The following is a 25107-nucleotide window of genomic DNA, read 5'->3' on the forward strand; positions in this document are numbered from 1 at the left end:
CACCTTCTCTTAGTACTTCATTAACTTCTCAGAGCAGCTGTTTAATTACATGAAATCTAACCAAACTACCCCACCACTTTAATATTAAACATCTCCTAGTTAGGAAGTTAATGTACAGAAATATTCTCTCCTTAGCAATTAGCTGAACACCTACCCTACCATGGCAGTTCACATGTGTAGTTCTCTGATTTAGAAACACCAAAGGAACACAGGGAATGCAGGCAGGGGCTTGTTCACTCAGCATATTTAGTCTTGCCGTGTTTATGTAAAGACAAACTGCACACTGAAAGTGCCTGAACACAGGGTTTATTTGCAAATACAGCAAGCTCAGTAATTCAGGAATTCTACAGGCAAACAAGAGAAAGAAAGATCTTTAAAAGTGATAAAATCTTCTCCACGTGTTTTCATTTAGTTTTAAGTAATTTCAGTAAGATTTTCTGGATTTATCTTTTCCGTTCTACTTGGGAAGAACTTGCTATCTTTGAGCGATTGACAGATTTCTATCACAGATGCAAAAACCTTAGAGGCTATTGGCTTTCTGTAAAACTTATCTGAAGGTAAAAATTATTGCTCCTCTGTCCTCAGTCCCAGCTTCCCTCTGAACAGCTAAAACTGCCTAAATATGGCATTTTGTACAGAGGGCCTTCAGTTTGATCCACTTACAGACTCCCTGCTAACATCCAGTAGAAATTGCAGAGGTTTCTGACCCAGGATCACCCCCAAATCAGAAAGAGGACCCTCACTTGTCAGCACCCTGCCCCATGCAAATGGGCAGCAGAACATGCAGACAGTACCTTGGGACAGCAGTTCTACCACTGGCCTCAGGAGAACCTAAGTGGTCTCTCTTGGTCCCATTCTAATCTGAAAAACGAAAATTACTGCACAAACAGGACAGAACATCTCCATGATCCTTAAGGAATTTCTCCTGTCCTACTGTGCTACGTGGACACACCCACTGGAAAGCCTGGCTCCTTGGGACACAGCCTTTATGTCCTTGTGCCATTAGTTGCAGCCAAACCACCACATTTTGGTAGCTGCTTACTCACATGTGGTGGCTTTCACAGTTTCAGCTGAGCTCTGCCTTTGTGTAGGTTACAGCAAGTTACTGCTCATTTCCACAAAGAATCTGATCCAACAGCTTTCTGATCCATCTGCCATTGTACAGATGAAAATTCTCGAGAACTAACAACATGGATTTACAATATGCTTTTCCTTTTTTTGTTTATCATTTTAACTCAAAACATGTACCAGCATTAACAAGCAGTGCTTTGAAAACAAACTCAAGTCATTATTACCTACACTGAGTTGTTTATAATAATGATAGATGAGAGGATCAAGAACAGGTGAGTTCTGCACTGAAAAGAATTTCTGGCTACTAAAAACCTGACAGCTTCCTTTAAAACTACTGTAGTGTTAATTTTTCTTTTAACTGTTTGCAAAGAGAAGTCCTCTCTATTTTTTTAGACGATGCATTTACAATTACTTGCTCACAGCAGTCATAACATTCAATTTCCCATCCCACAATTCTGATTTTTCTATGGTTATCACAATGTCTGTGTTTCGTTTAAGAGAGGAAGAAGGCAGTCACAACAAATGTAACATCTGCTTTGCCAGCCCTCCTCAATGCAGAAATTGGATTAACATTCTGAAGAACTGTATTAAAAAGAAAAAAGTCACTAAGTAGAACACCTGCAATATGAAAAACAAGATGATGGACACAAACTGCCACGTTCCTCTAAGATATGACACATTTTCTTCCCTCCTCTCTAGAGGCTCTTGTTCCTGTCTCTTTTTGCGCACTTGTTCCTGTGTCTTTCTGCTCACTTATTCTCTCCTCTTTATACTCTATGATGTACTCTGGGTAAATCTGGTGTTTTTCAAAGACAACAAAAACAGCAGGATTGAACTCATTATCCACACAGCTGTCATACAGCCACAGCTTGGCAGCACACTTCATTGGGGGCCGGACGTAGGCGGCGTTGCCTTTCACGTAGTCTCCAACCAGAACACGAGCCACGAACATGGAGTGTCCCTGCAGCGTGGTCTGACAGTAGGTGTGAGAATAGCAAGCATCTCTAGCAAAGTAACTTCCTAGAAAATGAGATGGAAACGTGGGTGTGAGGAGTATCTGTACAGTGACAGCAAAATCTGAGCATCCCATGGGTTTTCAGGAGGTATCTGACTCAACTTTCAGGACTTCTCTTACTCGTTTACCGAATGCCACCAAAATTTTTGCAAGAGGGGATTGCATTATGTAATTTTCATTCACTATTTGCTATTTCAGGAGCCATTTTTAAAAGCTGTACAAATAAGCACAGTACAGGTCTGTGTGTTGTGATGAGAGGGACAGACAAGAAAACATGAGGACCTTCCAAGATCACACTGAGGGCATACACACCCCTCTGCTCCCTGCCATACACACCAATTTGTAAGTTCAAATTATGATCTCAGACATCAAAAAATGCCACCTACAGCAAATCCCAAATCACTAATGCTCTTAACCATTGTGAGACGACTTACCCCCAACTCAAAGCAAATCCTGGCCCTCTTCAGAAGGATCATAATACCAATTCTTGGGGGTTTTTTTCTCCTACAGTTAAAGACTTCAGAACCTTTGACTGCTGCACTATCAGGGGAGTCTCAGCAGACATCTCACTTTCTACATACCCTTCCCATAGTTAGTTCCATTGCTTCCACAAATTCTCCAGTCAAAGTTCTGACTGCAGATCGTTTCCTTGAAGGCGACGTCAGCTCCGTGGAAGAGGCGTTTTTCCTGCACTTCCTTTCCTCCATTTTCCTTTTTCATCTTTTCTTTTTGCCTGATAAAAATAAAGGGGAGGAGAATGTGAACCATGGAAGAAAAGGGAAAGTTAGAGCAATGGACTGAGTTCATTGAGAACATACTATGAACATACTCTGGTGCCCAAAGAACATGTGGCTGCCCCATCCCTCAAAGTGTTCCAGGCCAGGCTGGACAGGGATTGGAGCAACCTGGGATAGTGGAAGGTGTCCCTGTCCTGTGCAGATTGGATGAGCTTTAAGGTCTCTTCAACCCAAATTACTCCATCATCCTCTGGACTTGGTAATGTTAAACTCTGCCTGCTTAGCTTGATTACCTCATTGGAGGAGGAGAAGAAATATGCACTATTACATGCTTTGAAGTCTCTTATGTTTTGCCAGATAAAAAGGTTTTATGAATCAGTAGCTGGTAACTTTCTGGATTCCATAATTTTGCAGGTGAAAGCATTTATTTGAGCAGTATTTTTCTACTCCATTACCATTCCATACAGTCCTTGAATACTTAACTCTTGTTTTAAACTCGACAACTGTTCTAAGCAACAGCTTCATCCTACATCAAACTAACTTGAACATGTTTGAACTCCAGCTCTAATCTGCTGGTATCCAGCTTGGCCTATGTACTTAGTGTTCAGTATCACTGATGCAGATGTTGAAAACCAGAAAGGAGCTCTGGAACTCAGAGATCATCAAGCTAAAACACAAGGATTCTTTCTCAGTGAATACTGACTTTGTTCAGCAAAACCACTGAAATAAATCTGACTGGAACAAAAAGGCCCAAGCAGCCTTTATTGTAAGTATTTCATGTACTCTAATGGATAAAGATTTGTAACACAGAGCACTTGTGCAGCAAGCAGTTATTGCTCCATCCCCAAGACAAGCACTATTCCACATCCCTGTAGGTATCCTCATCCCAGTTCTGCATCATGCATGTCTTTCTCTCCATGCTCCTCTCCCCCTTTTCCAAGGAGCCAGGCAAAGGGAACCTCCCCACAGAGCATGGCATTCTGTGGAAGGCCTCAGACACCAATCTCACTCCTGAAATTCTAATAACAAAATACCAGTCGTGTCAAGGCACAGGTGGCAACCTCCTTTCTTTCCTAGAAAGCACATAGAGGACAACCTGTTCTTGGAGACTGCTTCCTCATAAGGATAGGGAAACAAGTACTAACCACTGAAACACCTTCCAGAGGGATGGGTTCTGAATCCTCTGTATTTTAAGGATGCTGTAATTTTTCATAGTCTGATGAAACAGCTGCTTTATTTCATTGTATTCAGAGGTTGTGTTGCTGATCACCACAGCCTATAAAAGCAAAAAAAGCATGAGGCTGCAGTGAGTCTGGAACATGTAGAAGCCTAACTCCAGCAGATACACTTTCAGAAGGGCCCCAAACTCTGTTTATGAAGAGTTATTAAATGCTTTAGGTCATGACTACATGAATAACCAAATACCAAGAAAATCAGTCTGTCACTCCTGCTTTGCAAGGACACCTCACCTCTCTTCAGGAAGGGTGTTGAAAGGTTTATCATCTCCAGGAGTTGACACCTGCAACTTTAAATCTCAATGGAACAGAAATTGCAAAAAGAAAATTTGACAGATTATTCCAGAGAGTGTCAGTTTTATACCTAAAGCTGATTAAGAACAAAAGATCTTAGATAACAGCATCATTTGTAACTAGACATTTGTGGGAGCTTCAGCTATTGAAGATTAAACAAACAAAACATAAATGCCTTCCTGTCATTGTAGTGTCTTACCTTTTCAAAGTTAGAACTTAGCTTCACTTTAATATGGACTTCAGAAAAAAACCCTACATTTCTAAACAAATGTGACTTCCAATACCTGCTTAAACAAATACCTCTCCTTTCCCAAAGGAAACAAAGTCTATTTAGCCATTTTTTATTTATTTATCCATACATTTGTGTTTAAAAATCCATTAAGAAATGCTCATTTTTCCCAAAGAGAATTTAACGCAAAACATAATTAAAACATTACTTGAGCTCTTCTGCTTGTTTATGTCATGCATGAATTTTCCATTTTTTCTCCAAAGTAACTCATGTATTTTATCTTCTAGAATCAACATTTATCTCCATAAACTGCAAAAGTGTGATGCTGGCAGGCTGATGTCACCTGGAGATATCAGGTGTAATACTTCCCACTTTACCACAACTCAAACCAAGTGAGAACTCAAGATTACAAAGTGAGATCCCAACATCCCACATTCCAAAGTGTTTTAAGCAAGAAAGCTGTGGCCATCCTAAAAGGTAACAAGGAAACTAACATCTTACCCTACCAGGCAAAAATTCCCTGTTTTAGAAGGCTGAGTTTAGAGAGAAAATAAGGTAGGATAAAATTTGTGATTCACAGATACATTTAAATACTTACTGATGAGGAGATCACCCACAGGGAAGTGTTCTAAAGATCAGCTGCACAAGAAATAACTATTTCTTTGAATTTATTTAAAAGCCTTTAAAAATTTGAGTGAAATTTCCCATGTCTCAATACAGGAGCATTTTCCAAAGCTTTACAGCACAGAACATAAAACAACCAGGATATGCAAGTACTGACTGCACAGTCTGTGGCACCACAGCCCGAACTGCTACCATCACCTACAGGATGAAGATCATGTCTCTGTATTTTACTACTACATGTTTTATTTAGGATCACAGAATGGTTTAGGTTGGAAGGGATCTTAGAGCCCATCCAGGGAGGGCACGGACACCTTCCACTATGCCAGGCTGCTCCAAGCCCCATCCAGCCTGGCCTTGGGCACTTCCAAGGATGGGGCAGCCACAGCTTCTCTGGACACCCTGTGCCAGGGCCTCAGCACCCTCACAAGGAAGAATTTATTCCTAATACCCACTCTAAACCTACTCTCTGTCAGTTTGAAGCCACCCCCCCTTGTCTTGTCACTCCAGGCCCTTGTAAATGATGAGCTCAGCACAAGGGGCGTTCAGGAGCAGGACATGTCCAGATCTCACCACCAGCACCCCCAAGTCCTTCTCCCAGGGCTGCTCCATCTGTTCATCCCCAGCCTGGGTTGTCCTGGCCCAGGTGCAGCACCAGTACTTGTTGAACCTCATTGGATTCCCATGGATCACTTCCTACACATCCCCTTGGATAGCCCTGTCCTTCAGGTGTGTAACCTACAGTGTTCAGCTTGGTGTCATCTGCAAATTTATTTATACATGAACAATTCCCACTTCAACTACAAATGTACTTTTGCTCTGCTGCATCCTTCAGGCTCATGGTGTGATGCTTGGGGTGTCCTGTGCAGGGCCAGGTGTTGGACTCGATGATCCCAATGGGTCCCTTCCAACTCAGCCTGTTCTATGATTCTTCTATTCTCTGATCTCTTCCTGAGGAACTGAAACCTTTCTAGGTAAAAGAGAGGGTCAGCTCTCTTACACAAGGCCTGATCCTGTAAGAAAAGTACTTCTATTTATTTTATATGACAACAAAGCTGTTCTCCTTTCCATGAAATCTTTGTGGGCTTGTCCTTATTTCCCCAAGGATGCTTCTAGTGCTGATAAAGGATCACAGCATCACACTGCTGTTGAAGGCTGATGTGGCATAACTACACAACTTCAGCATTTTTCACCTTCAGGCCTGAAAAGGAAATCCCACCGAGTGTGAGCATTTGCTACCCTGTTATCAAGGAGCAGAGTTCCCAAAGCAGAGAAGGAATCCCTGCTCTGGCAGCAATTCCCACCAGTGTATGACTGCACAAGAGCAGTACTGTGTGCCTCACACCCTGAGCTCTGCTTCACTGGGGTGTTTGTTGGAAGGAACAGGGTTGGTGGCAGTGACCCCACCAGAAGTGACATCTATAAAATGGACATTCACTCTCCACATTGCATCCTGTGCCTGGTGCAGTGCAGCAATCCTTGGCCTGCACAGCCAGGATTCAGCAGCACATCAGCCACACAAAGACTGACAGGAAACCACACATCCAGTGCACAATTTTCTCAGTTGTACATTAAAGACACAATTTTAAACCCAGCAAGAAGTTTCAGGATATAATAAAATCTTTTTTTTTCCTTTAAAACATTTAAAAACTATTAATTCCACTTTGTGAAAACAAAGACAGGAGAAAGTCACACCAACTTCCCAAACAGTGTTACCAATTCCCACTGTGCATTTTATACACTTCTTTCTACAGAACCATTCTCAATGACTTACAGATTAAGACATAGCAATACTCAAAAAATAAGCAATGTTACCAAAGCACAGATTCCCATTTTAAGCCAAGATGACTTTCTGCCTATCTCACAGGTTCCTTTTTAAAATGGATCACTTCCAGCGCAGCAGATTCTGCCAGGATTATTTGTCAATGTCTGAAGAGAAGGCAGTTCATCGAGTTGGAGCTGTCAGGTCTTACATGGTCACCACAAGCATGCAGAATCCCAGCCACTCCCAATATTACCTACTGCAAAAACACAAGCTTAGGGTCCCACAGAAAGATTTCATCTAGCTCAGGCTTTCACTTTTAGTGCCAACAGGCATTGTCACTTTTCCTTTCCTGTGAAAGGCACTCACAAGTTCAAGAGATTGTTCTTAGGTGCCAAACTGAGCTCATTCTACTCACACATCCCCACAGGTACAACCAAAAGATACTATGGATCTGTGCACTGCATTCCAAAGCTTTCCACATTCACCCCAGTGACTCCAGAAACACCCCAACACATGTACTCAACTAAAATTCAGACAAGTTTTCAGAGCAAGTATGGGAAGCAATTAAGTACACACAGCTCAAGAGACCTGAACAGAGCAGAGGTACCTGCCTTTCTGGCACTCTTGGAAAAATTTATGCTTTTTAGTTAAGATGCTGATAAGCCAAGGGAAGAGCATATTCCTTTCTTACTTCCACTGGGCTCCAAGTTTCACAGGCAAATCTTCAAATGGGCTGCCTGCCAGATTCCCACACACTCTCATTATTATTTCATCTTTTCTTTATGAAAGTCATGACTCAACAGCAGGGTCTCTCTAGCAGTTTTGTCTGACCCTGTCTATGCAGTAAATAATCAAGAGTACTTTGCTATCAAATCTTGTTAAACCACTGCCTCCTTCACTATCAAATTTTGTTAAATGGTGATTTTATATCAACATAGCACTCCTCCTCTTTTCTAAGTGAAATGCTTTACTACACCCTGACACTGACACACAGCCACACACTGGTGCTCCTCAGCCCCCAGGGCATCTGTGCCAACACAACCTGGTCAGCTTCACACAGGATCCTGTGACACAGTTAACAAGGAAAACCTCTCAAAGCACTACACAAAAGGCCCGTGTAACACAAAAAAGCCCTTTTTTTTTTAGAGTTCTGCAGTACTTCCAAAACTGCTGCTCTTCCAGAAGGACTGCAGGACCTAGAAATCTAAAAAAACACCCACACATTTTGGTCTTGGTAGACTAAATAAGAACACAGACTTTGGGCTGATAGGGGTTGGGTTTGTTTTGTGGAAGACATCACTGCAATGTTTTTTTTTATTTTATGGTTGTAGATCTTGATTTCTGGGACCTCCTGAGGCCAAGGTCTGCACTCATATCCATGATGTATGTGACAGTACTGGAGGATACAGAGATTTCCTTTCCTGAATCTCCAATCCAAATTTACCTCCTCCTGCCTCAAACTCAGTGAGTTTTGGTCTTGTTGTTGTGTGGAGTTTTGAGTTTTTGGTTTGTAGATAAATGCCTAAAATGCAGTTGAAGTTCAAGACAATTTGGCACCTGTTTCATGAGCCCCTGGGAGATCACCTAGATCTTTAGCACACCCACCCAAGAAATTACTCCTGTCACTTTTTGGCATCCACACAGTTACAGCTGATTCAGTTAAACTCTGAACTGTGCTTTTCCATCAGAATTACAAGAAGGGGAGAAAAAAAAGATACCTTATATCCGAAGTCAGGCAGTGCAGATGCATCCCAGTGACTAGGACAGCTCTGATTTGGAATAGAAGAATCCCTCTGGCTGCTTGCAAACAGAGAGAAATGAAGTGTTAGTGATTCTAGCACTGCTCCAGTTGGAGCATCCTCTTTAGCCAATTCCTGTATTTAATAATTAACAAAATAGACCACAAAGAAACTGGGAAATAGCCTCAGTCTGTAGGCTGGGCTCTGCATGCTGCCACTCAACCACCACAGGCCTCTTGCACTTGCTTTTATAAGTAACAGCTGTGGCTGGAGTACCTGCAGGTACTGTACCCCAGGCAGCAGGTGGGGCACCACAACTGCAGTTTGTGACACAGCTTCTGCTCTTCAGTCCCATGGACAGGCTTCAGCAGCAGCACCTGTGTCTTTGTATACAATTACTGCCAGCACTGGGACCCATTTTGCCTTATGATTACTTCTAAAATATGAAACAACAACCTAAAGAGCACTTACCCTGTCTTTATCTTCTGCACATCTTCAGAAGACACATATTTTGGTCGCCTGCAAACCTGTCTTCGAGTTTTAAAATGAATATTTGTCTGAATCATTTCTTGAGGAGAAAAAAGAGAAGGAAAAAAAAGGTTATGAATAAGTCTACAAGACAGGGACATCTTGTCCTCATCAGTCATCCTTTAATGAAAACTACATATTCACTGTCAATTCTACCTGCTGAGGACTAGTTGCACACAGGCTGTATAAGGTTCCTGTCTCTCCTGTATCTCTGTGACTGAACCTCTGCCTATCCTGCTTGCTCCCTCAAGCCACTCAGTGCTCTTTAAACATTGCTACAGCAGCAGGAAGATGCCTAACTTGTATTTTTTACCATCTACAGTGTTAACTTACTTTCCTTAAAGTTTACTTTATGGCTTTATGTGAAGACTATGGACCTTTACATTTCTGATCAGATGTGAGTCTGGAGAGTGTCAATGAGTAAGGGGGGAAGGTTCCTTTCGTGAGGAATTTGCTCTGGGCCACCACTACCTCACTTCCAGTAAGTGAAACTGGTGGTGTCAGGAGAGGAAGTCATACCTTCTAAAAGCTGGAAAACTTTGCAAGAGTCTATGAAGCACTGCATAGCTGTAGATGAGAACCTTTAAAATTACTACCTTTAAAATTGAGCTCATACTGATGTTGGCCAGCCTGGAAAGGTACAATGGCACATGGATCTGCTTGATACAAATTCTCAATAATAGCAGAAGATGGTGAAGTCGTGCTGGTCCCTTCTTCCTTTGTGGGGAGAAGAGAAAAAAATGAAGAGAATGAGAAGTATCACAGTCAGGACTAAACCCTGGATAACTAGCTGAGGTAGAGGGAAAGAAGAGGCCAAGTGTAGGATGACAAGGAATCTACCCGGAATTATGGTGACCTGGGCTGATTACTGAATATTTGTAACATAAACACAAATAAATAATTAATGACTTTAAATTCCTGTAACAACTTGTGCTGGATTTGGCTGGGGTAGAGTTAAATTTCATCGCAGTAGCTGGTAGTGGCTGTGTTTTGGATTTGTGCTGGGACAGTGCTGATAACACAGGGATGTTTTAGTTATTATTTAGTTTAGGCATGCACAGAGCCAAGGCCTTTCCTGCTCCTCTCCCACCCCACCAGGGACAGGACTGGGGGGCACAAGGCCTTGGGAGGATGCACATCCAGGAGAGCTGAGCCCAGCTGGCCACAGGGACACCCCAGCCCATACAGCATCACTCCTGTATACAAAGCTGGGGAAGGAGGGAGGGAGAGACATTTGCAGTGATGGTGTTTGTGTTCCCAAGAGCCTGTGAGCTGGGATGGAGCCCAGCTTCCCTGGGATGGCTGAGCACCTGCCTGTCCAAGGGAAGAGGGGAATGAATGCCTTGCTTTGCCTTGCTTGTGCACACATTTTTGCTTTAGCATTTTTCACCTTCAGGCCTGAAAAGGAAATCCCACTGAGTGTGAGCATTTGCCACCCTGTTATCAGGGAGCAGAGTTCCCAAGGCAGAGAAAGAATCCCTGCTCTGGCAGCAACTCCCAGTCTTTATCTCATGCCATGAGTTTTCTCACATGGAACTCTGCCCAGTTCCATGCCAGGGAAGGGGGCGAGGCTGAGCTGCAACCGGCTGTGATGGGTACATTCAACTCCTTATCAAACCAAAGTTTGGTTCAGGCTCCAAAGGAAGCAAAGGCCTAGGCCAAGAACTTTTCTAGTCTAAACACTTTTCTAGTCTAAAAACCCACAAAGGAACAGGGTGACATGGTGAGCATTGATGCATATGAGCTTGGAAACAAACACTGATGATGTGATTAATGCATGAATAGCAGGTGGTTCTTCCAAGACTAATTTGTCAAGGAACAAAAAAATTGCAGGTGTAAGGAGTCTCACTCTTACCTTTTACTTTCCTTGTGATTTCACTATGAGCCAACCACTTCATTCCACAGATGGGAAAGCCTGAGTGAGCTCCTTGCAAGCTCTCCCTGCTAAAGAGCAGTTGGACAGCTGTGATCTCTCCTGGACCTGGGTCACTCCTTGAGGTTGAGTACTCTGTGAGGTTACTCTGAGTCTTTTAAACTCTGCTCTATCCAGCACCTTTCTCTGTGTACTTTTCCAAGCCCTGGATCACCTTTGTGTTCTACCATTTGTGCTGCTATACTGTAAATCACATCTGTTATGAACAGATGAAGCTTCACTGCCTTACCCAACACTGTCAAATTCAAGCACAAGGACTCCCTTAATTAATGCTGTTGAGAAAAGGGGAAAGGATGCAGAGGCCCCACATATTCCTGCAGAAGTGACTCAAAGCACAGGATGTGAACTCACCGGTTCTCCATATTCAATCCACTTGTCTTGGTTGTTCTTCCAGTACCAAATCCACTGTGTGGTCAGCAGGAATGTGGGTTTGGTGACTGATGATGGTGTAGAGAGGCGTCGAACCAAAGAAGAAGAGCAGGTCATTGTCTGGAAATTAATGTTCTTACTTGGAAAGCTGTAAGGACAAATTCAGGTTTATTCTAGTTAGGAATGCATATTTTATCCTCTCATCCCCAGTTTAAGCTGGTGCCTTTTCTCTAACATAAAGTAACCACACCTAATTAGATCTGAAATAGGGGTATTTATTTCCCACAGCACGTGGCAGCTCTGAAAGCCATTTCCAAGCTTCAGAAGTGAACTCTGGCCTGTGAGACACCAAATGCCACCTCAATCACATGTGGCACTGCCAGCTTTACAGATAATGTCAGGCTCCAAGTACAGTGAGGCAAAAGGAACTTCTGTGGTAACTAGGTGTGGTTACAGTCTTAGTACAAAAGCAGAATGTGCAAAGTATGTGACTGAATTTGCCAGCAAACAACTGCAGCCTATCAACTTTGTTCTTTTTCTGTGGTTACAAAGGATGAAATCACAGCAACCACAGCTGTGAGTTCTGCAAACTGTATTCATCACTGGAGCCACCTGGGCTCTTACTCCTGCAAGGCTTGAAAAGTTAAATTCCCAGGCAGGAAGACTTTGATGGCAGCCTCTTCTTGGGAATATTGCTTGTGATCTCCAGAAAACTGCCAATCAAAATCACCTGGTGCCCCAAGAGGCATGGACCAAAACTAGAATACTATTTTGTGAAGCCAAACTTGGGGTGCCCTATGAATCCAGGTCACTTTGAGTGGGACTTTTCAGAAAGGAGCTAAAAGGAAAACACACTCTTAAAACAGAATTAAAGAAGAAGAAAAAATAAATGGGCTGCTTACACAAAGGACATTTCATAAAATGTCTCTAGGTACATAATAGATTACTATTTTTGGTACTACAGATACTAGCTGTAGTAGGAAAGAAATAGCTGTAGAGAAGGACCAGCTCTGAAATGTTGTCAAAAGGCCCAACTTCATTACTGTAAATAAACTTATTAATGACCTGAAATTCTAGTATTTTAAACACTGGCTTTTTACCTTGTACAGAGTTTTACATGCAAGATATAGTTTTATTACTTTTAGAAGACAAAACTAAAGTGGGATTTTCATGCAATCATTCTTTCTTTGCTTTTCTAAAAGGAAAAATTCTTATTTTTACATCCTCCCTTCTGAGAGGCTCAGTAACCAGAAGCTGAGAAGTCAGACATCTTTAGGAAGGAAACACAAGTTTTCCTACACAGGTTCAATCACAAAACTCCAAGCAAGGAGTCCAGCATTACTACACCTGCTGTTCTTTGGGTCACAGTAGGCCTTTTCAATTTCCTCCATCATGGAAAGTTCTTTCCAGGTCAACCCATCATGTACCTCCCATTTATATGGCAAATGGTAATGAACAGATTGGCATCTATCTGTAATGAAATCAGACATAGTCAAGAATTCTGCAGTCATTAACACAGAGAGCAAGACAAGAAAAAACCAAAATAGAACCAGCATCTTTTATACTCTGAGGCTTTCTCTCCTGGGCTTTGGTATAAGTAATGAAGACAGAGTGCTGAAAACAGAAGGGGAGTGTGTTTCTGCAGTCTTATCAAGAAAAGCAACATATATGTATTATATATATATATATAATACATATATTTATATATATATATATATATACATATATACACACTGCCAAATTTATTTGAAAGACCTGTAGTGGTTTTGGTTCGCTAATTTGAGATTTTTTGGTTAATCTACTAATTAGTGTGGTTGGTTTAGTGTTGGTTAACTACTAGTGCACTTACTAGAATGTCTTGATTTATTTTTTGTTGTGAGGTAGAATTAGGAGAAAAGTAAAATAGGCTGAAAACTTAAAAAGGGTATAAATAGAAAATAAATAGAAATTTATTAATAGTAACTAAAAGAAAGAGCAATAAGAATCAGAACACAATTTTTAGGACACTTCCCTTTACAACTTTTTTTTCTCATTGATAATGTAGAGAGACAAAACCTAAAATTTTTAGTTAGTTTACTACTTCTAGAATAGTCTTTCTTTAGTTTACTTATGGAGAGAAGTCTTGTTAATTTTATGGAGCCTTCTCTACAAGAAAATAGTTCTCTTGTGGCACTTAATTTCTACAAATAGCATCTGTTTGGGGAAATTTGTAATCATTAAATCTTTCTCATTTTCTATAAATTTTATCACAGTTGTGTTTATGGGCCATGTCATCTTATGGGGTATTGGTTTAAATATGAGTTGTTTAAAAGCAGAGATTCTTAATATCTATATCTGAAATTATCTATCTCCAGGACTAGAGATCTTTTCTTTCTTTGGGATACAGGATCTTTATCACTCATCTATCTTTTTCTGTTTAAACTTCTTATAGGATTGTAGCTACTTTAATACCTGTTTACTTCAGTATGGAGGTTTTTGCTTGATATTCTGATTATGTTTGTAATTCTGACAGTGTTTATTAATGACTTGGAAAGAAAAGAAACCACTGAGGAGGCACAACTGTCACCACTAGCCCAAGCCACTGAGCAGGAGTGCCTCTGCAGACAAGTCTTCAACAACTTTTCATAAAGCTTACCCTTGTTTTTGCAGTACTTCCAGACATAGAACAAACAGATCTCATCACAGTTATCTTTTTTGTTGTCCTTTGAAGCTTCATCAGAGGAACTGTTCTTTTTCCCTGCAGCAAAGAACATCACAATCCATATTTGCTTTAGGAGAAAGATTCTGCATTTGGTACTTCATCCCAGAAATAACACGGATGTCAAATCCTTGCAGTAGCAAAGTCAAGCACTTTAAGGGTCTGACCATCTCTCATACAACCCAACAGAGAAGTCAGGGCTTTGTGACTGAACAGTAAGCCCTGACACTGGAAGGAGACTCAGTGAGAGACCTGACAAAGCCATATTCATTGTCTAGAGACAGCAGGCAAGGCAAGATCCTGCATGCACTGATACAATTCTGTCACCTTCCTAGCTAGGAAAAAAGGTGTCCAGGACAGTTACAGAGCACTGCACAATGCTTGGGCAGAAATTCCAACACGGCTCTGCTGGCCATCTGGTGCCATGGATTTCAGCACACAGCAAGGCACACACATAAGCTGCTGCTCTCAACTACCACTGGGAGCTGTCAGGCTGTGTGAAATCAAGGCCCAGTGAAAACCACTGGTCTCAAGAATGGAGACTTGTAAATAATCCATACCTTTATCTCCTGCTCCAGTTGGCAACTGGTCTCGGCTCTGGGCAGGTGCAGTGCTACTGGGTGTTGAATTTGCAGATAACCCTGACATGGGAAGAGACAAGAATCTTGACTCCATGTTTCAGAAGGATGATTTATTACTTTATGATATTTATTATATTAAAAGAAAATGATATATTAAAACTATACTAAAAAAATAGAAGAAAGGATTTAATCAGAAGGCTTGAAAGGAGTAGAAAGGAATGATAATAAAATCTTGTGACAGCTCATGGCCTCGACACAGGTGGCTGTCATTGGTCATCAAGTAAAAACAATTCCACATGCTGGGTAAACAGTTCTCCAAATCACATTCCAAAGCAGCAAAACATGGAGAAGCTGAAGCTTCTCAGCAGAAAATATCCTAATGAAGGATTTTTCATAAAATATATCTGTGACAACTGGGACCTGTGTGAGAAGACTGAATGAGCAGCACTGCTGGGCCACAAGCTCAGCTAGCTGATATCCCAATCTCTGTGGAGAATTGGGATATCACATGTGTGGAAAGTCACACGTGTGATTTGATATGAAACATTACACCATCCATGTGTGGAATAACTAAAAGAACCTCCAGTACTCCAGAAAATACTGGACTCTGACAAGCTTTAAAGCCAAGGTCCTTCTGCCCAGAAGAACAAGAGATTTACAAGTTGCTATTCACTCACTGGAAGGTGTATCGAGACAACAGCTCTAATGACAAAGCTGTAGTAATTCCCTATGGACAGTAGGCAAGGCAAGATCCTGCATGCACTGATACAATTCTGTCACCTTCCTAGCTAGGAAAAAAGGTGTCCAGGACAGTTACAGAGCACTGCACAATGCTTGGGCAGAAATTCCAACACGGCTCTGCTGGCCATCTGGTGCCATGGATTTCAGCACACAGCAAGGCACACACATAAGCTGCTGCACTCAACTACCACTGGGAGCTGTCAGGCTGTGTGAAATCAAGGCCCAGTGAAAACCACTGGTCTCAAGACTGGAAAGTTGTAAACAATCCATACCTTTATCTTTCCATACCTTTATCTTTACCTCCCACTCCTGCTGGCAGCTGGTCTTGGCTCTGGGCAGGTGCAGTGCTACTGGGTGTTGAATTTGCAGACAACCCTGACACGGGAAGAGACGAGAATCTTGACTCCATGTTACAGAGGGCTGATTTATTATTTGATGATATTTATTATATTAAAAGAAAACGATATTGTAAAACTGTACTAAAAGAATAGAAGAAAGGATTTAATCAGAAGGCTTGAAAGGAATAGAAGGGAATGATAATAAAATCTTGTGACGGCTCACGGCCTCGACACAGGTGGCTGTCATTGGTCATCAAGTAAAAACAATTTCACATGCTGGGTAAACAGTTCTCCAAATCACATTCCAAAGCAGCAAAACATGGAGAAGCTGAAGCTTCTCCACAGAAAAGGTCCTAATGAAAGGATTTTTCATAAAATATGTCAGTGACAACTGGGACTTGTGTTAGAAGACTGAATGAGCAGCACTGCTGGGCCACAAGCTCAGCAAGCTGATATCCCAGTCTCTGTGGAGAATTGTATCCATCACATGTGTGACTTGATATGAAACATTACACCATCCATGTGTGGAATATCTAAAGAACCTCCAGTACTCCAGAAAGTACTGGACTCTGACAAGCTTTAAAGCCAAGTGCTTCTGCCCAGAAGAACAAGAGATTTACAAGTTGCTATTCACTCACTGGAAGGTGTATCGAGATAACACCTCTACGGACAAAGCCATATTCATTGCCTAGAAACAGTAGGCAAGGCAAGATCCTGCATACACTGATACAATTCTGTCACCTTCCTAGCTAGGAAAAAAGGTGTCCAGGACAGTTACAGAGCACTGCACAATGCTTGGGCAGAAATTCCAACACGGCTCTGCTGGCCATCTGGTGCCATGGATTTCAGCACACAGCAAGGCACACACATAAGCTGCTGCACTCAACTACCAGTGGGAGCTGTCAGGCTGTGTGAAATCAAGGCCCAGTAAAAACCACTGGTCTCAAGACTGGAGGGTGAGAAACAATCCATACCTTTATCTTTACCGCCTGCTCCTGTTGGCAACTGGTCTCGGCTCTGGGCAGGTGCAGAGCTACTGGGACCTGTGTGAGAAGATTGAATGAGCAGCACTGCTGGGCTGCTCAGCCAGCTGATATCCCAATCTCTGTGAGGAATTATGTCCATCACACATGTGATTTTCCATTAGCACTCCACTGCTGATACCACAGAGGTGCAATTACAGTTATAAAGCCCAGCTAGTCACCATTATTGCCAGACACTCAACTGCTGTTTTCAATGCAGTACTTCAGGCAATAAAAGTGCAGCTCTCCCTCCCATATGACTCTGCCATGACTTCCTCCATTCTTGCAAGTGCATAATAGCAGAGAGGAAAAAAAGTGTATATATTGCAAGAAGAGAAATACAAAAGATGATTCCACAAGGAAACAGTTGATACTATTATCTAGGTATTTACCTTTTGAAGGTGGCACATCCAGCATGCACTGCACTGTTTCCAAAGTTGTCTTCACTTCTTTAGTCCTTCCAACTACAGGCTTTTTCAAATTATTATTTCTGTTGTTGTGTACTGAAAGCATCAAAAAGATGGTAGGGTTTAGCTAGGTAAGGCAAGAACAGTTTCTACCTCTATCAAACTCAAAATCATTATTAAGACCACTGTTTCTTGCAACTTACCATACACCTTCTTCGGTTCCCTGTTGAATTCCATATGCTTGTAATTATATATGGCCTGGAAGTTTGAAGCTATCTTCCCATCAATGCCTACAGTTTCCAACACTCTCAATGCATGGTCATCCAAGAGGTTATGGGACATTAGGCACTGAGGAAATTTACACTTCCCCTTGAGAAAATAGTAACAAACATGAAGCTTGTCGCAGTTGCTTTGCTGTTTGCAGTGATAACCTTTTTTGTTGTATAACTGGCAGGTCTAAAAGTGGAGAGGATACAATAAGAAATGGAAAAGCAAAATTAGAATTTTTGTTTGTCCTACAGGCATGCAGCAGAAAAATGGTGATTAAAAGTCATGTGTTTACAGTGACTTCTTTAATCCAGACAGATTTCTTGCACAGAGGAGCAGGTATTTTTAGCTGACTCATGCATTTTCAGCTTTGAAGTTGTACATGTTTTGTTTCCAAGAAAAGCTAATCCAACAAGCTTAGGAGTACAAAAATGGATGCAAGACAGTTGCATAAAATGGATGCAAGACAGTTGCATAAAAGACTGGTTTACAGTTATTCTACTTTAAAAACCCCTATAGCATAATGAACAACAAAGAACAAATATCTCCATAAAAACATGTTCACTGTGTCAAATGAGTTATCATTTCATGGAGCTGAAACTGAATTTGCACTTATTTGTAAAGCTTATCCTGCATTGAAGATTTGAGCTTACAAAATTGTAAGAAAACTGCTTTGAGATTAGAGTACATATGGAAAAAGCAATGCACTCTTTATTCCTCTATTCACTAAAAAAGAGGTACACAGAGAATCATGAGGGATCAAATTACAGACCAAAAACTCCTTCACATTGCCCACTAAGCACCACAGTAACAGTTTTGCTCCCAGAGCAGCCTGTAATAAGAAAGCTTCTTTGAGGAGGACACATAGATGTGGCAGAGAGCCCTAATGTCACACTGGGACACTCACAGGTCTCCAAATCCCTCTTCCCAGGAGCCACCAACTGCTCAGGGATGATGGGTTGGGCATCAGTCAGTGGGTGGGAGCAACTGTACTGGGAATTACTTGTTTCTCTTGGGTTTTATTGATTTCTCTCCTTCTCATTACAGTTATTATTTATTAGTTTATTTCAATTATTTTAGTATCCTTATCTCAACCCACAAGTTTTACCTCTTTTCCAATTCTCCTCCCCATCCCACCAGGGTGGGAGAGAGCAAGTGGCTGCATGGCACTTATCTGGGCTTAAACCATGACAACGGAGAATCCACTAATTAGCTACATCAAGAAAACATACTGTCCCCTTGCACCGGCCAAGAAACAAAAACAAAAACCAACCAAAACAAAAACAAAATAGGAGACCCAGAGAGGTGAGGGAAAGTGTGAAAACCCATGATGTTGCGGTGCTGTTGTGTTTTTCTTACTCTGAACCCCAGTTCAAGTCAGAGAATTCCAAAGTGTCCTCTTTCTTGAGAGCTTCCTACTTGCCATGTCTTCATGGCACACACAACCAGTCAGCATTTCTAAGCAGGAAACAGCCAAACTGTTTTTTACATCCAACCTCCAAATTCTCAGGTTTATGAATGGCCTGCACTGATCCCAGTTTTCTCTTCGTTTTGCCATTTTACTGCATGATAGGAGTTAAAGTTCTCAATTACTGGTAATTATTGATGCCTGCCGCCAGGGGTGAGGGCTGAACAGATTTCTGGTAATCACTGAAGGGTAATACCAACCAAGAACAGTTTCTACTATTTGCTCGCTACTGGGAACAATTAGTATTCTCCTTGCTTACCACCACGTTCCTTCAGTCTGCCAGTAAAACATACTTTAAAACACTACACAAATTAAAAGAAAAAAAAATCTGCTTTGTCAAAGTCTAGCACTTTCACAGTGGGGAACAAAGAAACAACAGAACTGTTGTGTCAACAAATCTGTGGAGATTATAACCTGCAAAAGACAAGGGCAGTACTTTGGTAATTTCTTCACCAGGAACAGGGTATGACTGACTTTCAAACAGCCATACCTTGAAGAGAGTACTGCCCTTATACACACATGCTGAACCAGAATGGAATGTTCAACCAAATTTAACAAACTCAATGAGTGGCATACAAACTGGGCAAAGATTCCTTTGTAGAAAGCCAGTGTACAAAAACTCCCTGCATTTTGGAAGAGCCAGATTTGACACAAAACTGACTGCAGTCATTTGGTCATTTTCTCACAGGTTCTTCTCATCTCTTACACCCTCAAGCACCAAAATGTGTGCAGACCTGTGCAGGCCTACATGGACTGGAAAAGGAAAGGGGCACTCACTTCCTAGTCTTCATCTCACAGAGAAGAAGCAACAAACTGGGTTTTGGTCATGCCTTTAACTCAGTAAGCATGTACAATTATTGTGATCTTTCAACTCTCTCTTGCTTATCTCACCCTCTGTAAACCTCTAGTGAAGCTGCTGACATTTCTGTTTGCTGTTTTGAGCAGCTTTATGGCCACCCTGTTGGGATAACAGAGCTGGCAATGAGACAGGCTGTAGCCTTGGTGCCCACCTCCTGCTATCAGAGGGCAGGTCTGCTCCTGACAGATCCCAGATGACAGGGCCTTCTCCAGATGGGTACTTATTGAACAGTTTTACTGCTGTGGGGGTGGTTTTTAAATTATTTTAAGTACACAGCCCTTTCACAGATCTGGCTTTTTGTTGTTTTACGTTGCCATTCCAATTCCTCCTTCATTCTGACTAAACCCATTTCATATCTTAACAGCTGGACATTAGGATCAGAACTCCACATTCTCTTGCCCTCTCCCATTCCTAATGAATGAAAACTTTCTCTTAAGAAACCTGTACAACTCACATCAGGGAGGAAGAATGCATCATTCTGGAGAAGCAGGACTTGCAGCTCATTCTCACTGAGGCCAGACAAATCATGATTTTTTAGAACTTTCTTGTTCTCTGCATTCATGATGTCATGCGAGTACTTACAAGAGCTGCAAGAAAATACACAAAAATATCAATATGTACTCTTTTAGTCAAGTTGATTTACAGAAGAACCTCAGATAATGTACAACTTGGGAAAAGCCATGAGAGAAAGGTGGCTTGGTGAGAGTCTCTGAACATTTAGATGGTGTCTGTAATTAGCCAGAGGATGGACAAACAGCAGAACTCCTCTGTGAAGTGTGGTGACCCTATCCTCCTCCTTTTAAACTCCAATGCAGGCTGACCCCAGGCATTCTTTGCCTCCAGGAAGAGCCAAGTCAAGTCACATGACCTAAACAACACGAGGAAAAGTTAAAGGAGTACACCAAAAATGCCAAAAGTTACAGCAGCCTTCATTTTGTGAACATAGAAGGTTGTTGTCCTAGGGATGGCAAGTAGAGAAACATGCAAGAGTCTGCACGAAACAAAAGCAACAGTGAAGCTGAAAACAACATATTTTGTTATCTTCAGTGGCTGTGATGTTTTATTAAAAAAAAATCAAAAACAGATAAGAAAGTTTAACTTATGAGTTTTGATTAAGGAAACAAGCTACAATAATGAAGTCACTGCTGCCACTTACAAAGCCAAAAGTCTGATGAGTATGAATTAGAGAGGGAGATTGCAGGTTTTTTTTCATCTATTTGAAATGGTACAGCAAATCAGTAACAGAGACATACATAGTCAGTCTGTGCATTAATTTATTGCAGTTAAATGCAGCTTCCTCATGTCCTGCTCTTCAACACATAATGTGATACAGCTTTAAGATCAGACATACTCAACCAGTGAAAGTACCTGTTAATTTACCAGATTCAAGTCTATCCCTTTCTCTTTCAGCCTCTAGTTAACTCCTAAAGGTCTCCTCATGACAGTTTTACCTCAAGGTGTGTCTGCTCCAAGGTGTGTCTGTGTTTACTGATTTTTAACGCATACCAAAGTGACTTTAAATACTTTGTGCTATTGAGAGGGCAGGATGGCTGATCATTATGAAGGTAATGGCCTCATTGCAAACTTTAATTCACACAAAGTCATCCATCATGAGTGTCTGCACACAAGGCATTTCCAACAGTGAACCCCATGGGAGCTTGCTCTATTGTCTGTAACAAAAAATAAGAAAATCTTATCATCCTAATGATGAGAGAGAGACATGGCTTTTCCCCTCCATGCTATCCAGATCTTAGTGCACAGTGATCCATTTTTGTAGTTGCAAAGCTGGTTGCTCTTCTGCATTTGCCTTTGGTTTCCTTCATGTTTTTTAAACCAGGCACCACCTTAGGCCACCTGTGGCTAGAAGAGGCTGCCAGGCCTGCCCATCCCTATTCCAGAAACTGGGACTGATGCACCTGGGTGATCAAACAGTGCCTCTCAAAGAAAGGGCCACAAGCCAAGCAATGACTTCCAACAAAACTCAACTTTTGTAACTCTCTCGAGCGAAACCAGAGGGCATGTCAGCACTTTGCTTTTTCCTTCTGAGAAATAGGTGTAAACAATTCCACCCGGATGCCAGGAAGGGCTGAGCGACGCGTGCGGAGACGAACAGATTTAAACAAACAAAAAGGAAAGGAACAAAAAAACCCAAATCGTCGGCGGGGGCAGGACACGAGTCCTTTCGGAGCAAGGATCCCCCACGGCTGATCCGAGGGCATTCCTGCCCGCTCCTCCCGGGGCACCAGGGCGGGAGGGCGCATCCAGCGGGGCGTGGGGTGTGGAGGGGGCTGTCAGGGGTTTGGGGGACATGGGGGTTGCAGGGTGTAAGGCGGTTTAGGGGGCATGTGAAGGCGTTTCGGGGGTGTGAGAGGTTTGGGGCTGAGGGCATTGGGGTCTGCCCGCGCTCACCTGGGCCCCAGGTGGCACCTGCCCATGAGGTGCTGCTTGCAGAGGTGCAGCCGCTCGCAGCCGTCGCACTCCTTGCGGACACAGACCCGCGCGTCCGTCACGGCCAGGACCACCTGGCCGCCCTCCAGCAGCAGGAACCGCCGGGGGCCCGCCGCCGACAGCGTGTCCTGCAGCTGCAGCGCCGACAGCCCGACGTTCTCCTGCAGCTCCCGCAGCCCCAGCCGCCCGCCATGGGCGCACAGCGTCTGGGTGAGGAAGCTGGACACGGCCGGATCGCACATCCCGCTCCTCCGCCCGGGACGGGACGCGAACGGACTGTGACGGGAGCGGGGCGGGAGCGGGAACATCAGCAGGAGCGAGGCGGGGACTCGTCACCGCCCCTCGGCCGCGCTCGACGGGAATCGAAACCGAAGGCACGGGCGGGGCGGCGGCTGGGGGCAGGGACCTGCCCAGCATCGAGGCCTTCTTGGCTGAACGTCACACGGGAAGTAAATAATGCCAGAAGTGCCTGAAAGGACTGTGAGGTTTCCTTGTTATTATCACGGAATCACGGAATGGCGTGGGCTGGAAAGGTCTTAAAGATCATCTCGTTCCGGCGCCTACGTGTGGCATAGTCTCCTTCCACTAGACCACAACACTTCCAAGATGAGGCAGCCACATTTCCTCACCTTAACTTTTGCATCTACACTAACACGAATCCAGTGCAGAGCGTTAAGCATATAAAGAAGGATAAAACGCATAACATGCACAAATGACTCTAATACTAATTTATGTGGCAATGCCATTACTTTTCTTTCTTCCTGGCTGGCAAGGAGCTGCTGATTAGCTCTGGTTGCAGCTGAGTGTCGTGGCAGGGCTGGGAAGCTGTGCTGGTTTTGGATGGGGTAGGGTTCATTTTCTCCAAGTGGCTGCTGTGGGGCTGTGTTTTGGATTTGTCCCAAACACAGGAATGATAACAGAGATGTTTTCATTATTGCCGAGCAGTGCTTGCACAGGCCAAGGTCTTTTCTACTCCTTGTACTGCCATGCTGGGGAGGGGCTGGGGTGCATGGGAAGCTGGGAGGAGGAAGGCTGGGACATTTGGAGTTACAGCATTTGTCATCCCAGCCCATGGTGACATGTGATAGAGCCCTGGTCTCCTGGAGATGGCTGAACACCTGCCTGGCCTTGAGAAGCAGGCAACCAATTCCTTGATTTGCTTTGCTTGTGTGTGCAGCCTTGGCTTTCCCTATTACACTGTGTTTATCTCAATCCAGGAGTTTTCCAGGTTTTACCCTTCTGATTCTCTCCCCAGTCCCACTGGTTAGGAGTGAGTGAGTGGCTGCCTGGGCTGGCTGCTGGCTGTGGTTAAACCAGGACAGAAGTGCCAGGTTCTTCTTAGTGTTTTAGTAGGGCTGGGGAGGGTCTGTGGGATGGGGAAGAAGCACAGCAAATACTGCCTCGAAAGAGGGTTGAGGATTAAATCCATTTGAGATTAAGTTTTATACTGAAACCCTTTGGAAATGTAAGTTTCAGGGACAGTATCAAGTGCTCCCTCTCGATCAGAAAGTTAACCTTGAAAATAAAGCAAGTGGCCTGTGTTGCCTATTGCTGATGGCTGATTTGAAAGGCATGTGAAACTACAAAGTCACAGCCACTGTTCAGGTCATGAAGAGAGAACCACCTCCAGGAATAAGGCCAAGGTGGTAGTGCCTGTGGTATGCTGTTTCTTTGTTGTTGAAGGCTATGTAAGAACCTTTTCTTTGGGCATATTTCCCCATATCTCTCCCTTTCCTGTGAAATTCGAACCAATGAAATGATTTTTAAAAAGCAATAGAATAGAAGAGGTAGGAGGAGGAGTTTGCCACGTCATAGCTTTAGAGAAGTAAATTGATAGTTCTGGGTTGGTTTATGCTCTAGGTGTGGATATTGGCATTCTCAGCTTGTCAACAGATCAGGAGGATAATAAAACTCAGATCCATACTTGAGGTAGTTTCAGGACTGACTGATAAGGACAAAAATAATCCAAACACTGAGTCAGCAATATATTACTATCTTTAAACAGTAGATAATAATGAATCAGGCAAATTGCACAGTACTTTGCTTATATTTATTTGTCTTTTGTTCTTTATCCATCCAGTTCCAGTGAAAACATACATTTCTGCATTAATCCATCCAGAAATCTGAACTACTGGCCTGAGGAGTTTTACTGCACATTTTGTTGGAACAATATTAACAGTATGGAGCAGTAAAGTGAAGCACTGTAAGCAGAAAGAAACCACAAATGCAGTCTTGGCAAGCAGGTTCTATTCTCCACTTAAATACATTCAAGAAGGGTTTTGGATCAGGCCTGAGTAAAAGCAAACAATGAAATACTGCTGGATTTATCCTGTTTGTTACTATGTTTCGCAAATGCAAATGCCCAAATGCTTCCTTAGCAACTTTAAACAGAACCAATTTGTGTGAAACAACACAACTGGGTGAGGCAAAAGGGATCACTGTATGAAAGAGTCCCAAAATGGTGTTATTTTCATGGTGATTCCAACCTCAAGTATCAAGCCCTTTGCTTAAAGTTAGAAACCAGTGTGGCTGGACTGCTGTAACCTCTTGGTACCCTGTAAACCTTTCCCTCTGGTGGCCTCCACTTGCAGCTGTAGTATTTCCTGATTTGCCCTGACTCTGGTATTCAGCTGACTTTATAGTAAACCAAATCAGCTTTCAGAGACTTGAGACTGCAATATTGATTGGTATGAGAAAAGTATGAATGGAAGTGGCTGTACGTAAGCCCCAGAAGAAACAGCA

General features: G+C 42.7%; 2 protein-coding genes across 9 annotated transcripts in view; one reads left to right on the forward strand and one right to left on the reverse strand.

The window, feature by feature from the left end:
• TTC38 (tetratricopeptide repeat domain 38) overlaps positions 1 to 20152 on the forward strand; it is a 37761-nt gene extending 17609 nt beyond the window's left edge. The window contains exons 16-18 of one of the 4 annotated variants that reach the window (XR_010027502.1): positions 4869 to 5058; positions 8299 to 8431; positions 19747 to 20152. The gene's annotated coding sequence lies outside the window, so the exon portion shown is untranslated. Of the gene's footprint in view, positions 1 to 2596; positions 2706 to 4868; positions 5059 to 8298; positions 8432 to 11139; positions 11531 to 19746 lie in introns of those variants that run through there. The other 3 variants (XR_010027504.1, XR_010027503.1, XR_010027505.1) reach the window with 3 other exon arrangements.
• On the reverse strand, positions 291 to 22702 carry LOC134417113 (zinc finger CCCH-type antiviral protein 1-like). Of its 5 annotated transcripts, none has more exons than XM_063153949.1 (16): positions 22327 to 22695; positions 20372 to 20504; positions 17527 to 17779; positions 17309 to 17419; positions 16869 to 16937; positions 15845 to 15931; positions 14795 to 14875; positions 14172 to 14273; positions 12884 to 13007; positions 11519 to 11684; positions 9831 to 9951; positions 9178 to 9274; positions 8686 to 8767; positions 3969 to 4099; positions 2668 to 2819; positions 291 to 2091 (listed from the first exon to the last, which is right to left on the reverse strand). In XM_063153949.1, the coding sequence occupies exons 1-16, from the start codon at positions 22671 to 22673 to the stop codon at positions 1736 to 1738; spliced, it is 2412 nt and encodes an 803-aa protein (XP_063010019.1). In that variant the 5' UTR covers positions 22674 to 22695; the 3' UTR covers positions 291 to 1735. The 5 variants fall into 5 exon arrangements, with proteins under 5 accessions (XP_063010019.1, XP_063010020.1, XP_063010021.1 ...); XM_063153950.1 differs by having other exon boundaries at positions 8686 to 8764; positions 22327 to 22694; XM_063153951.1 differs by lacking the exon at positions 16869 to 16937 and having other exon boundaries at positions 22327 to 22697.
• Between the last annotated feature and the right edge of the window lie 2405 nt (positions 22703 to 25107).

The sequence above is a fragment of the Melospiza melodia genome, chromosome 4 (assembly GCF_035770615.1).
Source record: "Melospiza melodia melodia isolate bMelMel2 chromosome 4, bMelMel2.pri, whole genome shotgun sequence".
Taxonomy (NCBI): domain Eukaryota; kingdom Metazoa; phylum Chordata; class Aves; order Passeriformes; family Passerellidae; genus Melospiza; species Melospiza melodia.

Bases quoted from the DNA above. Each gene is read 5' to 3' on its own strand.
- LOC134417113 (XM_063153949.1), bottom strand. From the start codon at position 22,673: ATGTTCCCGCTCCCGCCCCGCTCCCGTCACAGTCCGTTCGCGTCCCGT. The intron at 4,100-8,685 runs GTATCTTTTTTT...TTGCTTTTATAG, and splicing joins TGCCTGACTTCGGATATAAG to GCTGTGGTGATCAGCAACAC. The intron at 2,820-3,968 runs GTTAGTACTTGT...TATTTTTATCAG, and splicing joins CTCTGGAAGGTGTTTCAGTG to GCAAAAAGAAAAGATGAAAA.